Raw genomic sequence first — 19,669 nt, 5'->3', positions numbered from 1 at the left:
GCCTAAAGGTCACATGATCATTCTTTAAAGGAAAACACCAGCGTTTTTCAATATTTTACTATGTTCTTACCTCAGCTTAAACGAATTAATACATACCTATCTTTATTCAATGAGTGCACTTAATCTTTGTACAGTGCGTCGTGAATGTGTTAGCATTTAGCCTAGCCCCATTCATTCCTTAGGATCCAAAGGGGGATGAATTTAGAAGCCACCAAACATTTCCATGTTTTCCCTATTTAAAGACTGTTACATGAGTAGAAACACAAGAAAGTTTGATGGCACAAAATAAAACGTGGCGATTTTTAAGCAAAAAAACTATATTGTAGGGCGGAAGAACACTTAGTTTGCAGCACTTTGACCTCGGACACATTAATATTGATGGAAGTTTGAGAGAGTGGGGGAGGAGTCAGGAGTGATGAATGTTACTGCGCGCCGAGGTCAAAGTGCTGCAAACTAAGTGCTGTTCTGCTCTGTGTGCTTTCAAGTCGGTCTTGGGGTATTCTGATGTCATCCGCATGTCGGCACCGTATGTTGAACACACGTCTTTGCAATACTTTTTGAAATTGACTTATCGCGAGCCAACAAAATTACCTATAACATTGGTTAATGGAAACCGCAGTGATTTCGCAATAGTCTTTTTGACAACTATTAAAAATAACATTAAACTTTTTCGCAAATCTTTAATTGAAACCCAGCTACTGTGCAAAACTACACTTAATAGTTTGTACCATAAATCAGTCCTTCCAGAAAAACGCGGAGTTTTTTTGTGATTGTTGCAGGCAAAAATCCTCGATTTTGCGGCACGTTTTCTTAAAAAAATGCGATGGAATATGCGGGATATTTATGCAATTTATGCGATGGAATTGCGGGAATTTGCGAAAATTGCGGATCTTGCAAAAAATGCAGAAACTTGCAAAAGCTGCAATGATGTTCACGTCACATAATCACGTCACTTCATAACGTTCCCATGGCAATAGAGGACACGGCTGCACTTTTGGAAATTAAATGCAACATTTTTCAACTTTCTGCTAATATATATGTGACTTTTTGCTACGAAAATGCGGAGATTATGAAATCATGCAAGTGCGCGGAAATATGTAAATAATGCGGCGAAAGTGCGTCGTATTTGGAAAAAATGCAGCCCCACATAAATATGCGGACTTTGGCTGATTATGCAATATGTCGCGCGATCGCACAATCGCGTTTTTCTGAAGGGACTGATAAATGAGAGCCAACATGCTTTTAAAATCAATACATTTCAGCCGATTTCTTCACAAGAAGTTGTGTATATACTGTAGTTAAAGTCAGGTTAGGGCTGTTCATATTGACCGGTTAACCAAATGTAAGAATTAATGCCCGATTAATATATCAGTTAAATGAAACAAAAAAAATGTAATGCGCTGTGCGTTTCAACACGTGCCAACAGACATTTCGAAAATGAAAGTTGCAGAAAGCAACAAAATGTGAATTCACAATATTCTGTTCATGCTTTATACTATATCTGTCCTGTAATTGCATTTCCAAGGCTGCAGAAAAGTGTCACGGCATTTACCACAGTATACTGTAGTTATATCCATTACTGAAGATTTTCAGCAAAAGTTGACAAAAAGTTTGATAAAATTGCATACATGCTTATTAATTCTCTCTTTCTCTTTCTTTCGCTCAGTGTCCATTAAGTTGGCAGAATAAATGGGAAGGCCCTGAAGAGCCGATGCAGTATTTGCGATCTGTCGTGTCCAGAGCACTTGCCATTCAGGTAAACACATACACACATGCAGACACTCGTGCTTCAATGATGTGCTGGAATGTGTTTGAATTCATCACAGTTTATTACGTCGTGTGTGTGTGTATGGGATGAGTTTGATGTGGATTACAGGAGTTGTGTTTGTTCAGGAAGCACCTGGTCTTGTAAATCAGTCGGATATTTCTGTGCTGTAATAAAGTCGTGTAGTGCCGTCCTGTGATCACAGACGCAGCAGGTCATTCATGTTGAGAATCTGATGTTTTTTTTACCATTAATCCATTGGAATGTTGGCTGTAGAGGACGACATCAATGTGATTATATGAGGTTTTCCCCCGTGTGTACAGCACGTTATTTGTCTTTTTAGTGAAATGCATTTGCACCATAGTGAAGTTCAGAGAGGTATTTGATAATTCAGGATTTTGTGTGTGGTATACTAGGGGCGTAGCCAGAATTTTATTTTTGGGGGGTCCTATCCTAAAATGAGGGGGCAACTCACATATATGAGTCGCAGATGTGTTATGAAAAGATAATCATTCAATTTTGGCCGTATTTGGGTGCACACATTATCTGATTTCACATATAACAGCTTTCTCCCAATATATTAATACACAGCACATTATGATAATGCTATGCAACGTATATGTGAAGAAGTAGCTTTAAATAAATATTTTTAAAATGCGTTAATTTATCCAACAACCCCTGTGACGGGACTACACGTCCATAGAGGTTTCTATGTTAAGGAACCATTGCCTCTTTTATTTCTACATTTAAAAGACAAAGATGGCAATTCTAGTTATACTTTTGTTCTTTTAATAATTTCTTTATTTTATTTATAAATCACTCTGGGTTATCTGATTTATCTATTTGGCTTGTGTTTTGTTTCCGTGCACTTCAGGCATTTTGCACATAATTTGTTCTGCACCTTGTTACTTCTGACCTTATTTTATTTTAAAAAATGATTTCTTATAAACGTAAATTCTGATTTAATTTAAGTCTGTACATTTTGGATTGCTTCTCGTTGTATCGATGTTGCGCTATTGCGTGCTGGCCATGCTGGCGCATGCAATTTAGACGAATGCGCTAGGTGCTCTGCGTCTCATATTTAAGAGTTCATCAAACTAAACGTGTATAAGTTTTTAAAATGTATTTAAAACAGGGTGGTTTTCTTGTCAAAAGGTAAACTACAAAACAGGTAAGCCGTTTCTTTACATTTCGGTTATGACACAGAAAATATCTGCACAGAACCTAATTTATGCTGGCTGACACGATTGTCTTTCTTGTGATTTTAATATTATGGTCGGTGTTCACTTTCAAATGATAGGAAAGAGATTTCTGAAATAAATAATATAAGAATCATCAGTTGTTTCTTTACCTAAAGTGAATAGAGATGATCAAAGTCAATGCAAGCAAGCAGGTATTTCTGTGCTAAATAATAACGCAATAATTTCAGCGTTTTTCTTGTTATAAATTAACATTTAATGAATTGTATATAAAGCTTAGCTTTTATCACTTACAGTAACAATCACAAAATGTCATTTGTCGTTTTTTTTTGGTCATGACTGCTTTGACGCGCTAAATCGTAAAATTAAATAAAAACATCTTTGTGTGATGTTCTGAAGATCGTGGCTTTAAAATGTTATGAGGAATGATTAAACGAACGAAGACAAAACTGACAATGCATTTATATCATTTTTTTAAGGTAAAATGTAAGGCAACATAAAAAAATGTGAAAGAAATAAAAGTTACCCATTTGTACCTGGCCCCCTCCCAACCCATGCACATACACATAGATGATTCAACTATCGGTCGACTATAGAAAGATTCGAAAATTCTGATTCGAATTTGTAAATCCTTAGTCGAGGACACCCCTAAAGATGGCACATTGTCACCGAATATTAATGAACTCTCATGCGAAGATGACACAACAACGGGTGACATGAGCTAATCCAATACAGTTTGATAATAGCCGCATTTTACCGCGCAGCATTTTGATTGGTCAATCTATCAATCAGACTAAGAAATAAACATTTTCTTATTTTATTTTAAGCAATTGGAAATCTGAGGTCTACACCCCTGTGGTATACACTGCAAAAAATGCCTTTTTTGCTTAGTATTTTGGTCTTGTTTTCAGTAAATTTAAAAAAATTCTTAAATTAAAATGCATTTACTTGATGAGCAAAATGAGAAAATAAGTCTAGGTTTTGCAAAAATACACTGCAAAAACAATTTTCAAGAAAAAAAATTCTTAGTATTTTTTCTTGTTTTCAGTAAAAATAGCTAAAAATTCTTAAATTATTATGCTTTTCTTTATGTGACCCAAAACGACCAAAGAAAATAAGTCTCGTTTTTAGTTAAACAATATTAAATTTGAGTGATTTTGTGCATAAAACAAGCAAAAAAAATCTGCCAATGTGGTAAAAAAAAGTTTAAGATTTTTTTGCTTACCCCATTGGCAAGATTTTTTGCTTGTTTTGTGCACAAAATCACTTAAATTTGATACATTTTGTCTAAAATCTAGACTTTTTTTCTTGGGTCGTGTTGCTCATCAAGAAAAAGCATCTTAATTTAAGAATTTTTAGATATTTTTACTGAAAACTAAACAAAAATACTAAGAAATTGTTTTTTCTTGAAAATCATTTTTTGCAGTGTAAGAAAAAAATCTTTAACTTTTTTCTTACACTGCAAAAAATGACTTTTTTATTTAGAATTGTGTCTTGTTTTCAGGACAAGATGTTTTTTCTTGATAAGCAAAATGACCTAAGAAAATATATCAAATTTAAGTGAATTTGTGGGTAAAACAAGCAAGAATATCTGCCAGTGGGGTAAGCAATTTTTTCTTGAATTAGGTGAAAAAAGCTCAAGATTTTTTGCTTACCCCATTGGCAGATTTTTTTGCTTGTTTAATCCACAAATTCACTTAAATTTGATATTTTTTATCTTAAAACTAGACTTATTTTCTTAGGTTATTTTGCTCATCAAGAAAATGCAACTTGACTTGAGAATTTTTAGATATTTGTGCTTAATACAAGTCAAAAATACTAAGTAAGAAAGTCATGTATATACACTACAGCTGTGATCTCCAACATGATGCCCGCGGGTGTCTGTTAGGTGCCGGCCAAAGCACATTCTATTAATAATTTGTAATATTTATTTATTACATATCTTTTATATTAGCTTGGCTTCTTTTATCTATGTTAACATTTTAAACAATGATAAAAGAAGTAAAATAAAATAAAATCAACAAGTAGACTAGGTAGACTATATCAAAAAGTAGCCCTCCAGATTGTTTAATCCATTGTGGTAGCCCTTGCTCACAAAAAGGTTGGAGACCCCTGCACTACAGTAAACATAATATAATTCAAGAAATAAAGTTTTAATGAACAGGCCTGGGTTATGGTTATAGATAATATCATGTTTCATGTACGATGATACATTACTAGTAAGATTAAATAGCAATCTTAAAGCCCATTTATGTGATGTTTCTGTAAACACACCAATACATGTGTGTGATATCTGCTGATACAGGCAAAATGTGAACACACACACACGCACGCTGACCTTGAATGTCAAGAGGAAGAGGTACACAGCGTGAATATTAAAGACATCAGATAAGAGTCTCATGAATAATTTATGACCGACATCACCTAAGGGACAACTGATCACAGCTAAACACAAACACACACAGTGTTGTCCACTTTAATGTTTACATGATTTTCTGCATGTAACATTAAGACCGTATGTGTTTGTGTGTAGATTATGAAGGGCTGCACGGTATTTGATGGAAACTAATGTTGCGGTATATTGCTTTCCCTGCTGTGCGCATTGCAGTATGGTACCGTGTATGACTTCATCAGATAAGCTCTGTTTGAGAGGAACTAACTTTTGCCTTAAATTTCTCCTAGAGCTCTGGGATGGCAACTTTAGGAAAATAGTTAAGTTGTGTGATGGTATTACTTTTGTCATGCAACCAGATCATGTTATTAAAACCTTAAATTGAAGAGCTCAGATACAAAACCCTCTAAGGGGCGGTTCAGATTTTCAATGCAAAAAATGACTTTCTTTCTTAACATTTTTATTTAGTTTTTTAGTACAAATATCTAAAAATTCTTAAATTCAGATGCATTTTCTTGATTAGCCAAATGACCTAAGAAAAAAAGTCTAGTTTGAGAAAAAAATCTAAAAATAAGTTTAAATTTTTCTTAAAAGCTTAACTCAAGAAAAAATTTCTGACCCCATTGGCGGATATTTTTGTTTGTTTTAAGCACAAATTCACTTAAATTTTATATATTTTGTTTAAAAACTAGACTTATTTTCTTGATTTAAGATTTTTATATATTTGTTATGAAAAAAGACAAAAATACTAAGTAAGAAAGTAATTTTTTGCAGTGTTTACTGCAAATTTTTGTCTTCTTTTCAGTGAAAATATAGCCTGGGTGCCTGCCGATCTTAGCCCCGCCCACAACATTTTGAGAACGGGAAGATCAAATTCTGACTAGAATTGAGGATGACAACGTCAGGCTAGTAAAAATATCTAAAAATTCTTAAATTTAAGATGTTTTTTCATGATTAGCCAAATGACCTAAGAAAAAAAGTCTAGTTTGAGAAAAAAATCTAAAAATAAGTTTACATTTTTCTTAAAAGCTTGCAGTGTTTACTGCAAAAAAAAAAAAATCTTTTTAGGATTTTTGTCTTGTTTTCAGTAAAAAAATATAAAAATTCTTACATTTAAGATGTTTTTTCTTGATGAGCAAATGACCCAAGAAAATAAGTCTAGTTTTTAGACCAAAAATATCAAAATTAAGTGATTTTGTGCATAAAACAATCAAAAAAATCTCCTAATGGGTTAGGCAAAAAAATCTTGAACATTTTTCTTAAACACTAAATTCAAGAAAAATTTGCTTGCCCCATTGGCAGATTTTTTTGCTTGTTTTATGCACAAAATCACTTAAATTAGATAATTGTTTTTGTCTAAAAGCTAGACTTATTTTCTTGGGTCATTTTGCTCATCATTTTTTACTGAAAACAAGACAAAAACACTACGATTTTTTTTCTTGAAAATAATTTTTTGCAGTGTTGTGTCTGAAACCATGCGGAAAACGCAACCCGCCTTTTTCTAAGGCACTTTCCGACATGACGCTCTGAAAAGTTGAAGTATTTTTAACTTACTACGGCGCAGATGTGCCTGGAAAATATAGCTTGTCGCATCGCTTGACGCACGTCTACAAGTAACGTATTTGCACTGCAAAAAAAAATTCATTTCAAGAAAAAAAATACTTAGTATGTTTTTCTTGTTTTTAGTAAAAATATCTAAAAATTCTTAAATTAAGATGCTTTTTCTTGATGAACAAAACAATCCAAGAAAAAAAGTGTAGTTTTTAGACCAAAAATATCACATTTAAGTGATTTTGTGCATAAAACAAGCAAAAAATTAGTTGAATTTAGTGTTTAAGAAAAATGTTCAAGATTGTTTTGCTTAACTACTAGACTTATTTTCTTGGGTCGTTTTGGTCATCAAGAAAAAGTATCTTCTTAACTTCTTCCACCCTGAAGCTATTTTGGGGATTTTCGCCTGGATTTGGCCTACCCAATTTCAAAAGCTTCCCATACCCACATGCAGAGGTTTACATACAAATGTTTGGTATCATTTTACAGGAAACCCTTTGAAATTACATAAAACACTGTTGAAAGTGCTAAACATGGTTGTATGTGATGTCAGTCCTCTAATAAACACAAAAATAAATAGGCGCTTTTTGATGTTTTTTTTCTAAAGTTTTTATTTAAAAGTGTATAACTTTGTTTGATTCCAGCAATTGCCAGCTTACAGAGGAAAAAAGATTTTTTTCTCTATCATAATCTATGCAAAAGTTATTTTACTCCAACTGATGGGAGGAATAATACGCTTATGGAGTTAAATTTCTGCCAAAAAACATTTGAAGTGCTCCCATAACCACATACAGTGGAATAAATGCAATTGCTTTATATCATTTTAAAGAAAACCCTTTGAAGTTACATAAAAAGCTGCTGTTTGTGACAAGTAGTGTTATTTATGATGTTTTTCATATGATGAAACACCAAATTTTCTTTTTTTATGTTGTAAATACTGCCTCTGATAGTGTATAACTCTGGTTCTGTGTGCTCTAGCAGACTGCAGACAGTTCTGGTTGTTACCAGCAGCAGACAGTAAACACCCAAAAAAAGAATGATCTCTTTAGCATGTCGCATTCAAAAGTTATTTTCATTTTACTGAAGTGTCCGAAAATACATTTTTCATATAAATATTAATTTTTTGTTTTGGACATATAATAAATAACAAGAGATTATTCATGCACACAACCTAAGAAAATGCTGTGAATGGACTCATTTTTTAGAGTAGGACCTAAGAGAAAAGATGGTGATATCATTTGTGGCTATATGTGCTATCTGAGGCAGTCCACACTCAATTTTCCCATATGTTTACAAAAGACGATTTGTTACCTTATTATTCATTCAACTATTGTTGGATATGTGTTGATAATAGAACAAAAATAACGCTGTAGCCTTATTCCTGAGAATGAGAGCTTTCATTTGATATAAGACTTGCCCATGTTTGTCATACTTGAAAAATATGAAATATGTGAATATTAAATCATATAAAAAATTATGGGGGGGGTGATAGTGTAAATTAAGTGTAAATAACTTTCTTACAGTAAAAGATTTCTCAAAGTGATGCATATCTGGAGAAAGTAGAGAGTCTAAGCTTTCAAACAGTATCTCATATGTGTTACCGGGGTCCATGACGGACCACCAAAGACCAAAAGAACATCTTATCTGAGTCAAAATACGAAATTTTGTACCCGGGACTGGGTCCTCAGGGTTTAAGAGGTTAATTTAAGAATTTTTAGATATTTTTACTGAAAACAAGACAAAAATACTAAGAATTTTTTTCTTGAAAATCATTTTTTGCAGTGTGCACGTGCAAAAGACACAAAATGTGAACCATCCCATCCATCAGACATGTTTTCTTGTAAATGAGCATTTTTTATTAGACCCTTGATGGATTCTGCCAAAAAAGCAGTATTTTTGTATGACCCGAGATCGGTGTTAAGTGGATTTGAAGTGAAAGTATTTGATGAATATTTGCCAAGAGCATTCGATGGCGTTTAGATGCTTTTGCACAGAGGTCCTCGATTGTTACCACCATGTCTTTCACAAAGTAAATTATTATTGAATCTGGCATTCCTCTTTGCTGTTTAAAATCATTTTTATAGTGTAAAACTGTCAGAGACATCTAAAATAGTTTTCCTTTTAAAGAAAATCCTCTTATGTTCTGTGATGTGTGCATTGCAAAGTTTGTTTAGATGTTGAGGATTGAGCGGACACTAAATTCTCACGTATTGTAAACACTGAACGTCTAAATGTTTGTTGTTTATTACGCAGCTGTGTTTGTGTCTCAGTAATGTCTGTGTTGTGTATTTGAAGTTAATACAACGCAAAGCCGCTTTGAAACATTATGCATTTTAGAAAGCGGGGTACAAATACATTTGAGTTGAAAATCTTTCTACAGGAGTAAATCTCCCAAACATGTTTGTCATATAAAAAAGAAATTATTTTTAGCCTAAAAAGTATAATAAAAAATTGAGTCTTATCAGAATCACCATTGAGAATAATTAGAAGCTGAAACTCAAAAGTAAAACATCCAGACACATTACAGTAATGAGAAAATGTGTTCAGCTGTCATTAAAAAATCATTTAGCAAAACTTGTAATAGTCCTAATAATAGGCATAATTTTTCTTACATTTAGTGGAATATAAATGATTTCATTGTTTTGGTTTTTGGGATGAAATATTAGAGCTGGACGTGTTTTCACGAGATTGACCCATGGGGTTAACTACTTTCATTTGACCAATCAGAGCCTGGGACAGAAGCCAAATCTAAAGATTGCGAAACACCTGTCGTGTATGTGTGCGTGTGTGTGTGTGTGTGTGTGTGTGTGCATGTTTTTGTATAATCTGACTGTGTTACTGATGTGAGTTAGTTTGGCTGTATTTAGTCATGCATAGAGACACACCGCTCATAAAGAATGTCATTCTGCAGCTGAAGATGATGATGAAGAGTAAGATGATTTGTGGCCTTTCTTTGGGCTTAGAGGAGATATCCATAGATTGCAGATGGAGTATATAAATACTACAGTAAATGACTTTCTTACTTAGGATTTTTGTCTTCAATCTTAAATCATGATGCATTTTGCATGAGCAAAATCATGTAAGAAAATAAGTCTAGTTTAAGACCAAAAATATACAATTTAAGTGAATTTGAGCCTAAAACAAGGAAAAAAATCGGCTAAGTTCAAGATTTTTTCTTACCCCATTGGCAGATTTTTTTGGCGTGTTTTAAGCACAAATTCACTTAGATTTTCTTTTTTTTCTTTCTTTTTTGTCTAAAAACTAGACTTATTTTCTTGGGTCATTATGCTCATCGAGAAAATGCATCTTGATTTAAGAATGTTTACATATTTGTACTGAAAACAAGACAAAAATACTAAGTAGGAAAGTAATTTTTTGCAGTGTGTTTGAGCTCCTAGCTGTGTAGCTATATTTCCATTGCAGATTTGCGCAAAACTTTAGTGTTATTTTCCAAATGTCACCAAGAGACTTGCGAAATGACGGCGTTTCCATTAATTAATGATATGCGACTGAAACGTAATTTCAAGGTTTCTGGGAGGTTTTAGTACGTACTTCATTATATTTAATTATGCACTGCAAAAAATGATTTTCAGGATAAAAATTTTCTTAGTATTTTTGGTCTTGTTTTCAGAAAAAATATCTAAAAATTCTTAAATTAAGATGTTTTTTTTTTGATGAGCAAAACGACCCAAGAAAATAAGTCTAGTTTTTATACCAAAAAATAAAATTTAAGTGATTTTGTGCATAAAACAAGCTAAAAAATCTGCCAATGGGGTAAGAAAAAAAATCTTGAACATTTAAACACTTAAACACTAAATTCAAGAAAAATGTGCTAACCCCATTGGCAATTTTTTTTTGCTTGTTTTATGCACAAAATCACTTAAATTTGATATTTTTGGTCTAAAAACTAGATTTATTTTCTTGGGTCATTTTGCTTATCCAGAAAAAGCATCTTAATTTAAGAATTTTTTGATATTTTTACTGAAAACAAGACAAAAATACTAAGAACATTTTATCTTAAATCATTTTTTGCAGTGTACCACGGGCCTGTTAAATTGTTTATTTTTTGTAAACCGCACCCAGTTTATCAAATATCTTAAAAATAGGCACCAGAGCTTCGAGCAATGCGGCAGCATTACCACTTTGGGTGTGCATTATTTTCGAACAATTCAACGGCTCATCGTCAATTTTTCCTTACATAATAATTATGTGACTTGCATCTAAAAAATGCGAATAAACTGTTTCATTGCATACACCTCTTCCGAATGGCCTGAAAAACCACCTCATAAAAGCATAAAAAAAAATTTTTTTTGCGATATATTGAAGTTTTTGCGAAATTGGGCACTTTTTTAATTCGCATTGTCAATTTGCGCAATTTGAAGGGTAATGGAAACGCAGCTAATGTGAAAGTTAGAGAGAATTTTAAACCAGAGCGCTGAAGGTCAGTTTTAAAAAAGTTACGTTACGTACAAAAATGCAGAGTAATAAATAGCATTATAAAATGGTAAGTTCCAATCCTTGATTCTGATTGGTCAATAGCTGTGCTTTATTCACGTTAAAACACTGCTATGACCGCTTCACCTATGTTCAATTTATCACTGCACCCTTAGCACGTATCAGTTTGATACCAGTTTGTTGTTTTTATTTGAGCTTTATTTGAGCTTTCATGCATATTACACATTTGAATGTTGTTGTTCACGGTCAGGGACAATTTTTTCTAGTGGAAGGAATGCTTTTATTGATTTAACTTATACTAATACTTTTTTTTACTTTAGTATTGTGTGGTAAGCGTTTTATAAAAGCAATAAGGTAAGGGGTAAGTCTAAAGACGCTTCGCATCGTGCCTAACAACGCCCTTCAGCCGTTACTTATTCACAATACAGCACAGCCTCTCGTTCCTTATTGCTTACATATAAGACGAGGTTCAAAACCTACAAACGGATACAGAAGGTAAACAGCCTGACGTGTCATTGTGCCAAAACTCACTGACCTCAGATCGGCTGAATTTCAGCTCCTGTAACGGATAATTAAATCATATCAGTCAGTTCTATTATGAAAGCACCTGCTCCAATGAGTCCAATTTCAATAACAGCAGCTGTCTACATTGATCTGTACAATGTGTGAAATATAACCTCATGTATCCCTGCGGATTACTCCGAGGATTCCTAAAGTCTCATCGGCTTGAGATAAACACTCAACAAACTCAAACTCTCCTTCACAACAGGAAAGAGCGCTGTGGATTTTTGTGGGTCATTTCCTGAACCGAATACCTTTGACTTCTTCACATCTGATTGTTTTGTTCCAGTTTACCTTCATAAAGCAACACTTCAGATTATATATAAAACCGTCCGTCACCCTGTTGGTCAGAACGTTTATGTTGATGGGTCCGATAGACGTGTTACTGATAGACGTGTAAAGATTTCCACCAAAGCGACGGCTCTTAATCCTGATCTCGAGGACTCACAACACCGCACATTTCACGTCTCTCTCTTATCTAACGCACTCATTCCAGTTCATGAATCTCTCTGCTAACAGCTGTGTTAATAATTAATAAGGTGAAGATGGTGCTGCAGGATTAAGATCTGTGCTCTGGAGATTGATGGCAAGAATCTCACGCTGTGAAGAATGAAGGGCAGAAGCAGATGTGCACAGGGATCCATTGTTACTTTAAAATCACTTCTGTCATCAGATCTCATCATCTCTCTCTCTTTCTCTCTCTCTCTGTGTGTGTGTAGAGTTGGGTGGAGAGGGCCGAGAGAGGAGCTCTGCTGTCAGAAATGCTGGATCTGTCTGAACTCTTTCACCCTGACACTTTCCTAAACGCCCTGAGACAGGAAACGGCAAGGTAACTTCCTGCACACACGTCTGATCTCAGGTGACGTTTCACATGCATGCTCAACAAAGGCAACAGGGTTGTATATCTGTTATGCCAGGGGTTTCAAACTTTTTCGTCAGCCGAACCCCCTTGACCTAAAATTTATTTAAAGTAGCCCCTGACATTTTAAGTTAGTATTTCAATCAAGTCGCAATGAAATTGTAATGAAAATTTGTAATTTGTTTTGGAATATTGTGGTATTTTATACTATTGACTTATCTGCGAGCTTCATTGTTTAAAAAAAAAATTAATGTGCCCTCAAAATCTTTAATAAAAAAAAAAAACGCAAATCTCCTCGAAGCGATCACTCTTTACTTCCGGTCATATGGTATGGCAGTTGGGAGGGGTTCGGGAAATTGGCACAGCGATTAGGTGTGTTCGAGATCATCCGGCGCCGTGCAGACTGATCGGCGAGGTTTGCCGCTTGCAGTCGAGGGAGGAACTAGAGGCCCTGTCCCAAATGGCGCACTTCATGTGGACTTTCGGTCTTGTGGCCTTAAATTGCGCGTTCTCGCTTAGTCTACGAGTCCGTAGGGGGTCCCATCTGTCATTTTTACTCTTTGAAGTGTGCTCATCAGCGCCTCCTTTGCCCCCTTGATGCGGTCTTCAGCGAATTTGGGACCATTTGGGACAGGGCCGAAGACGGAGCCGTCAAGCCGGACACCTGCTGCTTGCCGTAGTTGTGCGCTGTGTTTCCTTGTTTTTAATCGCAAATGAAGTGAATTAGATGCTGAATTTGATAAAAACAAACCTTTTAATAAAAAGTTGCAACCAGAAACATTTTATATCGAATATTTTAATTGCTGCTTATACTGTATACCCGGAAATAACGGAAAACAAGCCTATATTATTAAAATACCAATAGAGTTATTTTCATTTTTATTTTATTACACTACACAATATAACATATTTAAGCATATTAAAGTGTTTTTTTCTGTTTCAAAACATGAATTTATAATGTTTATTAGTGGAACTAAAGGTTGGATTAAACTTGAAACGCACGTGATCGTTGTCATCAGTGAGGCGACCAATCACGTAAACCTGTTACGTCACCACAATTCCGTGCAGCCGCTCTGGAGAAGCTGCACCGGCTGAGCTAGCCGGCTACTCTCGAAACGCTCTCGCGGTACTTAAAAACCATATGACACAGTCACGTGTATGGAATAAATTTCCCGCCTAATGTATTGAGGTCATGGATCAAAAAATAATATGCGTGAATGAAAAAATAATAAGCGCAAATTTGATCTTTAAACAGAATTAAAATTAAATTGCACAAAACTGAAAAACGAATGCAAAGTTATCCAAATTGCATACAAAATGACATTTTCTTTGTTTATATTACTCCTTTATTTCTTCTCTCTAATATTTTCTGCTCATATTTATTTGTTTTGTATGCTTGTGCTGTTTTTTCTCTCGCTCTTATTTCCACACTCTGCGCTTGCTTTTCCAAAAGTTGCAGTTAGAGTTTCATGCAAATCAGGGCGGATTTAAGCGTCACCATTGGTCCGCTAGTTTTAGATTGACAGCTCCTCCTCTAGCCAATCAGTCGAAGAGAGGGTGATGACGTCACTTCGGTGCGACTCAAAGCAGGCGATCGTGCAGGTGAAGCTGGATAACCGTCAGATGGGCTTTGATAATTTCAGATAACTTTTTGTATATTCACAGGTAGTGAAGTATGCATGTACAGTTTCTTTAAATATAATTATTGGCATTTATAGAGTCCGTTTTGAGAGAAAATTTAATTTTTCTACTGTTATTGAGCTTATTTAAACTTAGCGGTTAGCGCTTAGCGTATTTACCTCAAAGTTTACTTCAGTAATATTACCTTTATTTAAGTAATAATAATACAGTTTGCATATCAATCCTGCTTCTTTATATGTTTATTCATGAATTTATGCTGTTATGTGAAGTCATGGGAGCTATATTTATTGTAATACGAGATATTAAATGCCATTATATGAATACTTTTGCTTTTAATGTGCTCATTATAAACTCACAGTGGCATTTTTGTGCTGGATTTAAATGCATGTTTATATATTTGTTTTTACGTTTATATTGCAAACTTTTTGGCACAATATAACGTGGTCTTATTGCAACAGGTCCTATAAAACTGTACACTGTACACGTGCCTTCCCGTGTACAGTTTGAAACACATGTAGCCTTTCTACAACCCTGCCTGTTACCTTAATAATCTTAATATATGTGGTGATAAATAAACCTTTGCACTAAATCTGGCTACTTTGATCCATTTCTGTGTTCTGGCTCTGACACATCAAGAGACATGCTGGAGATTTTAAACATCTTTAAACCAATCTCCTTATGTCCAATATTTATATATGTCCAATATTTAAAGTATATTATGTGTATCTATTTATTCACACACGTCATATGCAAGAAAGTAATGTGGTGTTTTTAAACTGATTTTCTTTGTATGCTGTCAGAATATGAATACTGGCTCAATAAAGGACTATTAATGGAGATTAACAATTCAGAGATTGTATATATTTAGTTTCATTTTGTGCAGCTTGCTGGATACTTTGGAGCTTAAAGCATCAGTTTATAATTTATGTAAATTTAGCATACAGTTATTTTAATTTGTGTCATTTAACTCGGTTATGCAGTTCATCTATACCTAGCACAGATAATAAACAAAGCTTTTTCTGTATTGTTGATTTGTATTATTTATTTGTATTAATACAAATAATGTAATGCCAGAGTAAACACAATGGGTCTGAAAATAAAACAAAAGCAATTGGTTTGAAAATGCGTTATTTCTTATCAATATTGGGAAATCCCCTACAGGAAACAAAAAGCTTCCTTTAATAACATGTTATAACTACTGTACATTTATTCAAAATAAAAACCTGAAGCACCACACTGATATTCAGGCCGTTTGCTATTGTTTTTTTTTTTTTTTTTTTGGTCAAGATCGTTCAGATGTACAACTTGGCTGAAGTCTACCAATGGTAATTTCATAAATGTATTTGTCCTAAAAAGCAGACAGCCATCTATGAAAGGTCTGAATGCTTATGATATCGTAATATTTTTAGTTTTATACTGTATACGTTTGCACATAACTTAACTATTATCACTTTATCATTATAGTGTACTGAGCATAGAATGTGTAAAGCCAATGTATGTAATTCATTTTAGCCTTAAACTGCAAAGACTCACTCCACTGCCTAAACCTAAACGGACTTTAACGGACTTTCATTTACTTGGATGACACATTATCTTAAAGAACTGACAAAGAGTACTCACAACAGACATAAGTGTATTTCTGTCAAACACTAACAATATTTTGTTTAATGATATTTAATTGTCTAATATTTGCCAGCTGACGGTTATCCATCCTCTCCTGCACGACTATGCAGCCGGGAGTCGCACTGGAGTGACGTCAACTTACCCTTCAACTGATTGGCTAAAGGAGCTGTCAATCTAAAACTAGCGGACCAATGGTGACGCTTAAGTCCGCCCTGATTTGCATGAAACTCTAACTGCAACTTTAGAGTGCAGAGTGTGGAAATAAGAGCAAGAGAAAAAACAGCACAAGCATACAAAACAAATAAAGAGAAGAAATAAAGGAGTAATATAAACAAAGAAAATGTCATTTTGTATGCAATTTGGATAACTTTGCATTCGTTTTTCAGTTTTGTGCAATTTAATTTTAATTCTGTTTAAAGATCAAATTTGCGCTTATTATTTTTTCATTCACGCATATTATTTTTTGATCCATGACCTCAATACATTAGGCGGGAAATTTATTCCATACACGTGCCTGCAGCGCCAGCTGAAGTCGGAGAAAATTACTAACCGGAATGCACTGCTTCAAGTCAGCCACCGATCGGTCTGCGCAGCGCCGCATGAAGTCGAACACACCTATTAGCAAATAGCAACATGACCCAACGTCCAACGATCCAATCAATTTTCAATGGATGAATTTAAGTCCTGCCCTACCTCTTTTATTTCAGAAGCCGTTTTACTTGGTTAAATGTTACGACAGAGAAAATAAGACATTCGCTTTAATAGCACATTTGCATGTTAACCTTCAAAAACTTTATATTTTTCATTTGTTTTAAATTTTATTTAATAATATTTTACATATTTATTGTTATTATTTACTGTTATTGGACCTTAGCGTTGCTATTTTGAGGCAACTAAAATAAACTACACCATTGACCAACAAAAACCTAGTCTAAAGTCAATGGCACAATATTGTTTTTTGTTATTTAATGAGCGAGTTAGTAATATGCGCCTAAAAACGGGACGACTACATGGGTTTGCTTATCACACACCTTTTTAAATATGAAAAATTAAAGGATTAAAATGTAAAAGATTATTATTGAGTTTCTTGGACATAAATGAGGATCGATTATGAGACGTTAGAAGGCGTAAAGAGCTGCTTCACCTGTAGCCTGATAAGTAATTAAATGTTTTGCTTTAAACAAATGCAAATATTGCATTTATTTTTGAAATGTTTTTTTTAATGCTACCCCACAGATTAATTGTATGGATATGAGAACCTTTTTTAAGTAATGCTTTTCAAAACCCTCACGGCGTTTTCCCAGTAGTGAAACGTTTCGGCTCTTCACACGATTGTAAATTCTCTCCTGTTTGTTAGAAATAAAGTATTTTTACATATTTGGCATATTTGTAAAAAAGTTTTTTAGATAAACACTGATCTATACATTTACAGCAATTAAAAGCCTGCTAATTTTACTTCCATGACTAAAAGAAAACGACTTTTAATACAAAAAATAACAGTTTAAATACAATTAAAGACATTTTTTTTACATCAATCTTAAACTGGTGTTCTTCTTCCTCAGCTTAGTTTTCCAGTTTACAAAGTCCGTCATCTAAATAGGGATTAGACATAGCACCAGCGCAACTGCCTTTTAAAGGGGATGAGAGCTGAGACTCTCATTAGTTTATTGCATGTTACACCCAAAACACACATTACTCATTAAGAGAATAGGATCAACTCTTTTAGGCCATGCACTTGGCACACAAACCATTTTCCCGTTGTTTAATAGTCCCGTAAAAGCGTATTCGGAAACGCTGTTTAGGCCGTGCGCCATGTACTTTAGACCAGTGTTTCCCAACCCTGGTCCTCGGGCACCCCCTTCCAGAAAGTTTTAGATGTCTCCTTATTTAACACACCTGATTTAACTTATCAGCTTGTTAGGGACACATGTTTACCATTTTGGAAGGAGGCTGATGAGTCGAATCAGGTGTTTTAAATAAGGAGACATCTAAAACTTTCTAGGAGGGAGTGACGTAGGACCAGGATTGCGAAACACTACTTTAGACAATGCGCTTAGATCGTTAAAATAGGGCCCCTATAGATTACATACAAAGTCAACGCAAAAACGCTGTCAGACGCGTCCTCGCGAATGGTGATGCGAATGACACGAATTGGACGGTTTCGCGATTGCTGCGAAAACACGCGCTATTCACCTCAAACGCACCTTTCCGCAAGTTGAAAATATTCAACTTAAGCGGAAAATGCACATGACACAAAGTTAAAAAAAATAAGGCTACTAACCAACAGCAATACATTGTTTTAGTTAATGTTTTCTTTAATTAAAATTGTATTTTTGCTTTATGTAATACATTTTCTTTTGGGGGGCCGCTAAGGGATGCACCGTACACAAGGGGGTCCGCATGCCAAAAACATTTGAAAAGCCCTGTGTTATGGACCTGTTATTTATTTCTCTGTTGCAGGTTGATGAGTTGCTCTATGGACAGTCTGAAATTTGTGACATCATGGAGGGGTCAAATCACTGAAGCTAAACTTCAAGTCAAGGTACAAACTCAACTCTATAGTGCCATTTTAGTTAACCAAGCTCTTAGTTTCAATTTAACCATGTAGATATTTTACAATCAAAATGTTTTTTTGTCGCAGGACAAATATTACTAAACTACATTAGTGGATGCAGAGATGAATCTTCTCTCTCTCTCTCTCTCTCTCTCTCTCTCTCTCTCTCTTTCTCTCTCTCTCTCTCTCTCTCTGTAGGTCGGTGGGCTTCAGTTGGAAGGTTGTAGTTTTGATGGACATCGTCTCGCTGAGAGTCAGCATGACTCTCCCAGTGTGTCTGCTGTCCCTGCGTGTTATATGGCTTGGATCCCACAGGTATCTCTCTCTTTCTTTCGCTCTCTATTTCTCTTTCTCTCATGATCTTATACTAAAGCTGTGTGTTTTTGCAGACCGCTGTGGGCAGTTATTCTCCAGACGAGTGTATTTCTCTGCCCGTCTACAGCAGTTCAGAGCGACAGCGTGTGGTGACAAGCGTACAGCTACCGTGTGCTGGAGCTCATGACACGTGGATCCAGAGTGGAGCAGCGCTCTTCCTTAAACTACAGTAGGACCCCAAACATCAGACGACTATGGGCCGGATCCGCGCCAGTGTCAATAGCTCCGGTGCGGATCCGGCCTGGAGTCGTCTGCTGTCTGGGAGACATCACAATGTGATATTAATGAGCTTACCAAGCATCGGCTATTAGCTTTATATCAACGCTACACAATATTGTTTTTGTAATTTTGTGTGGTTGTTGCGTTTGTCATAATTAAACTTCTGTCAGGCTGTAGTTTTATTGCACATATTTATACAATCAAATAAAATAACAATTGCTTATTCTGTTATTATCTGCCTTTCTGTCTGCTTTATTAACTTGAAACTGTCGTGCAAAATATTAAACGAAGAGATTTAACAGTTAATATTGATCATAAAAGCAGTATTGAAGAATAGTAAAGATGATGATAGTGACACAGAAATGACACTTCAGCTTTGAACTATGTGTCCATTAGTGATGAAAACACAAAACTCATCAATGACATCATCTCATATCAGATTCTCTTTATTGAATCATTTCATGTCTTTGGACTT

At 34.8% G+C, this 19,669-nt stretch overlaps 1 protein-coding gene across 1 annotated transcript in view; it reads left to right on the top strand.

The window, feature by feature from the left end:
• dync2h1 (dynein cytoplasmic 2 heavy chain 1) overlaps nucleotides 1–19,425 on the top strand; it is a 179,016-nt gene extending 159,591 nt beyond the window's left edge. The window contains exons 86-90 of the mRNA XM_073863457.1: nucleotides 1,667–1,756; nucleotides 12,643–12,752; nucleotides 18,507–18,588; nucleotides 18,799–18,915; nucleotides 18,990–19,425. Of these exons, the coding sequence (XP_073719558.1) occupies nucleotides 1,667–1,756; nucleotides 12,643–12,752; nucleotides 18,507–18,588; nucleotides 18,799–18,915; nucleotides 18,990–19,148 (558 nt within the window). The 3' untranslated portion in view covers nucleotides 19,149–19,425. The remainder of the gene's footprint in view (nucleotides 1–1,666; nucleotides 1,757–12,642; nucleotides 12,753–18,506; nucleotides 18,589–18,798; nucleotides 18,916–18,989) is intronic.
• The last annotated feature ends 244 nt before the right edge of the window (nucleotides 19,426–19,669 follow it).

The sequence above is a fragment of the Misgurnus anguillicaudatus genome, chromosome 24 (genome assembly GCF_027580225.2).
Source record: "Misgurnus anguillicaudatus chromosome 24, ASM2758022v2, whole genome shotgun sequence".
Classification (NCBI taxonomy): domain Eukaryota; kingdom Metazoa; phylum Chordata; class Actinopteri; order Cypriniformes; family Cobitidae; genus Misgurnus; species Misgurnus anguillicaudatus.
This window is presented reverse-complemented; position numbering and strand designations above follow the sequence as displayed.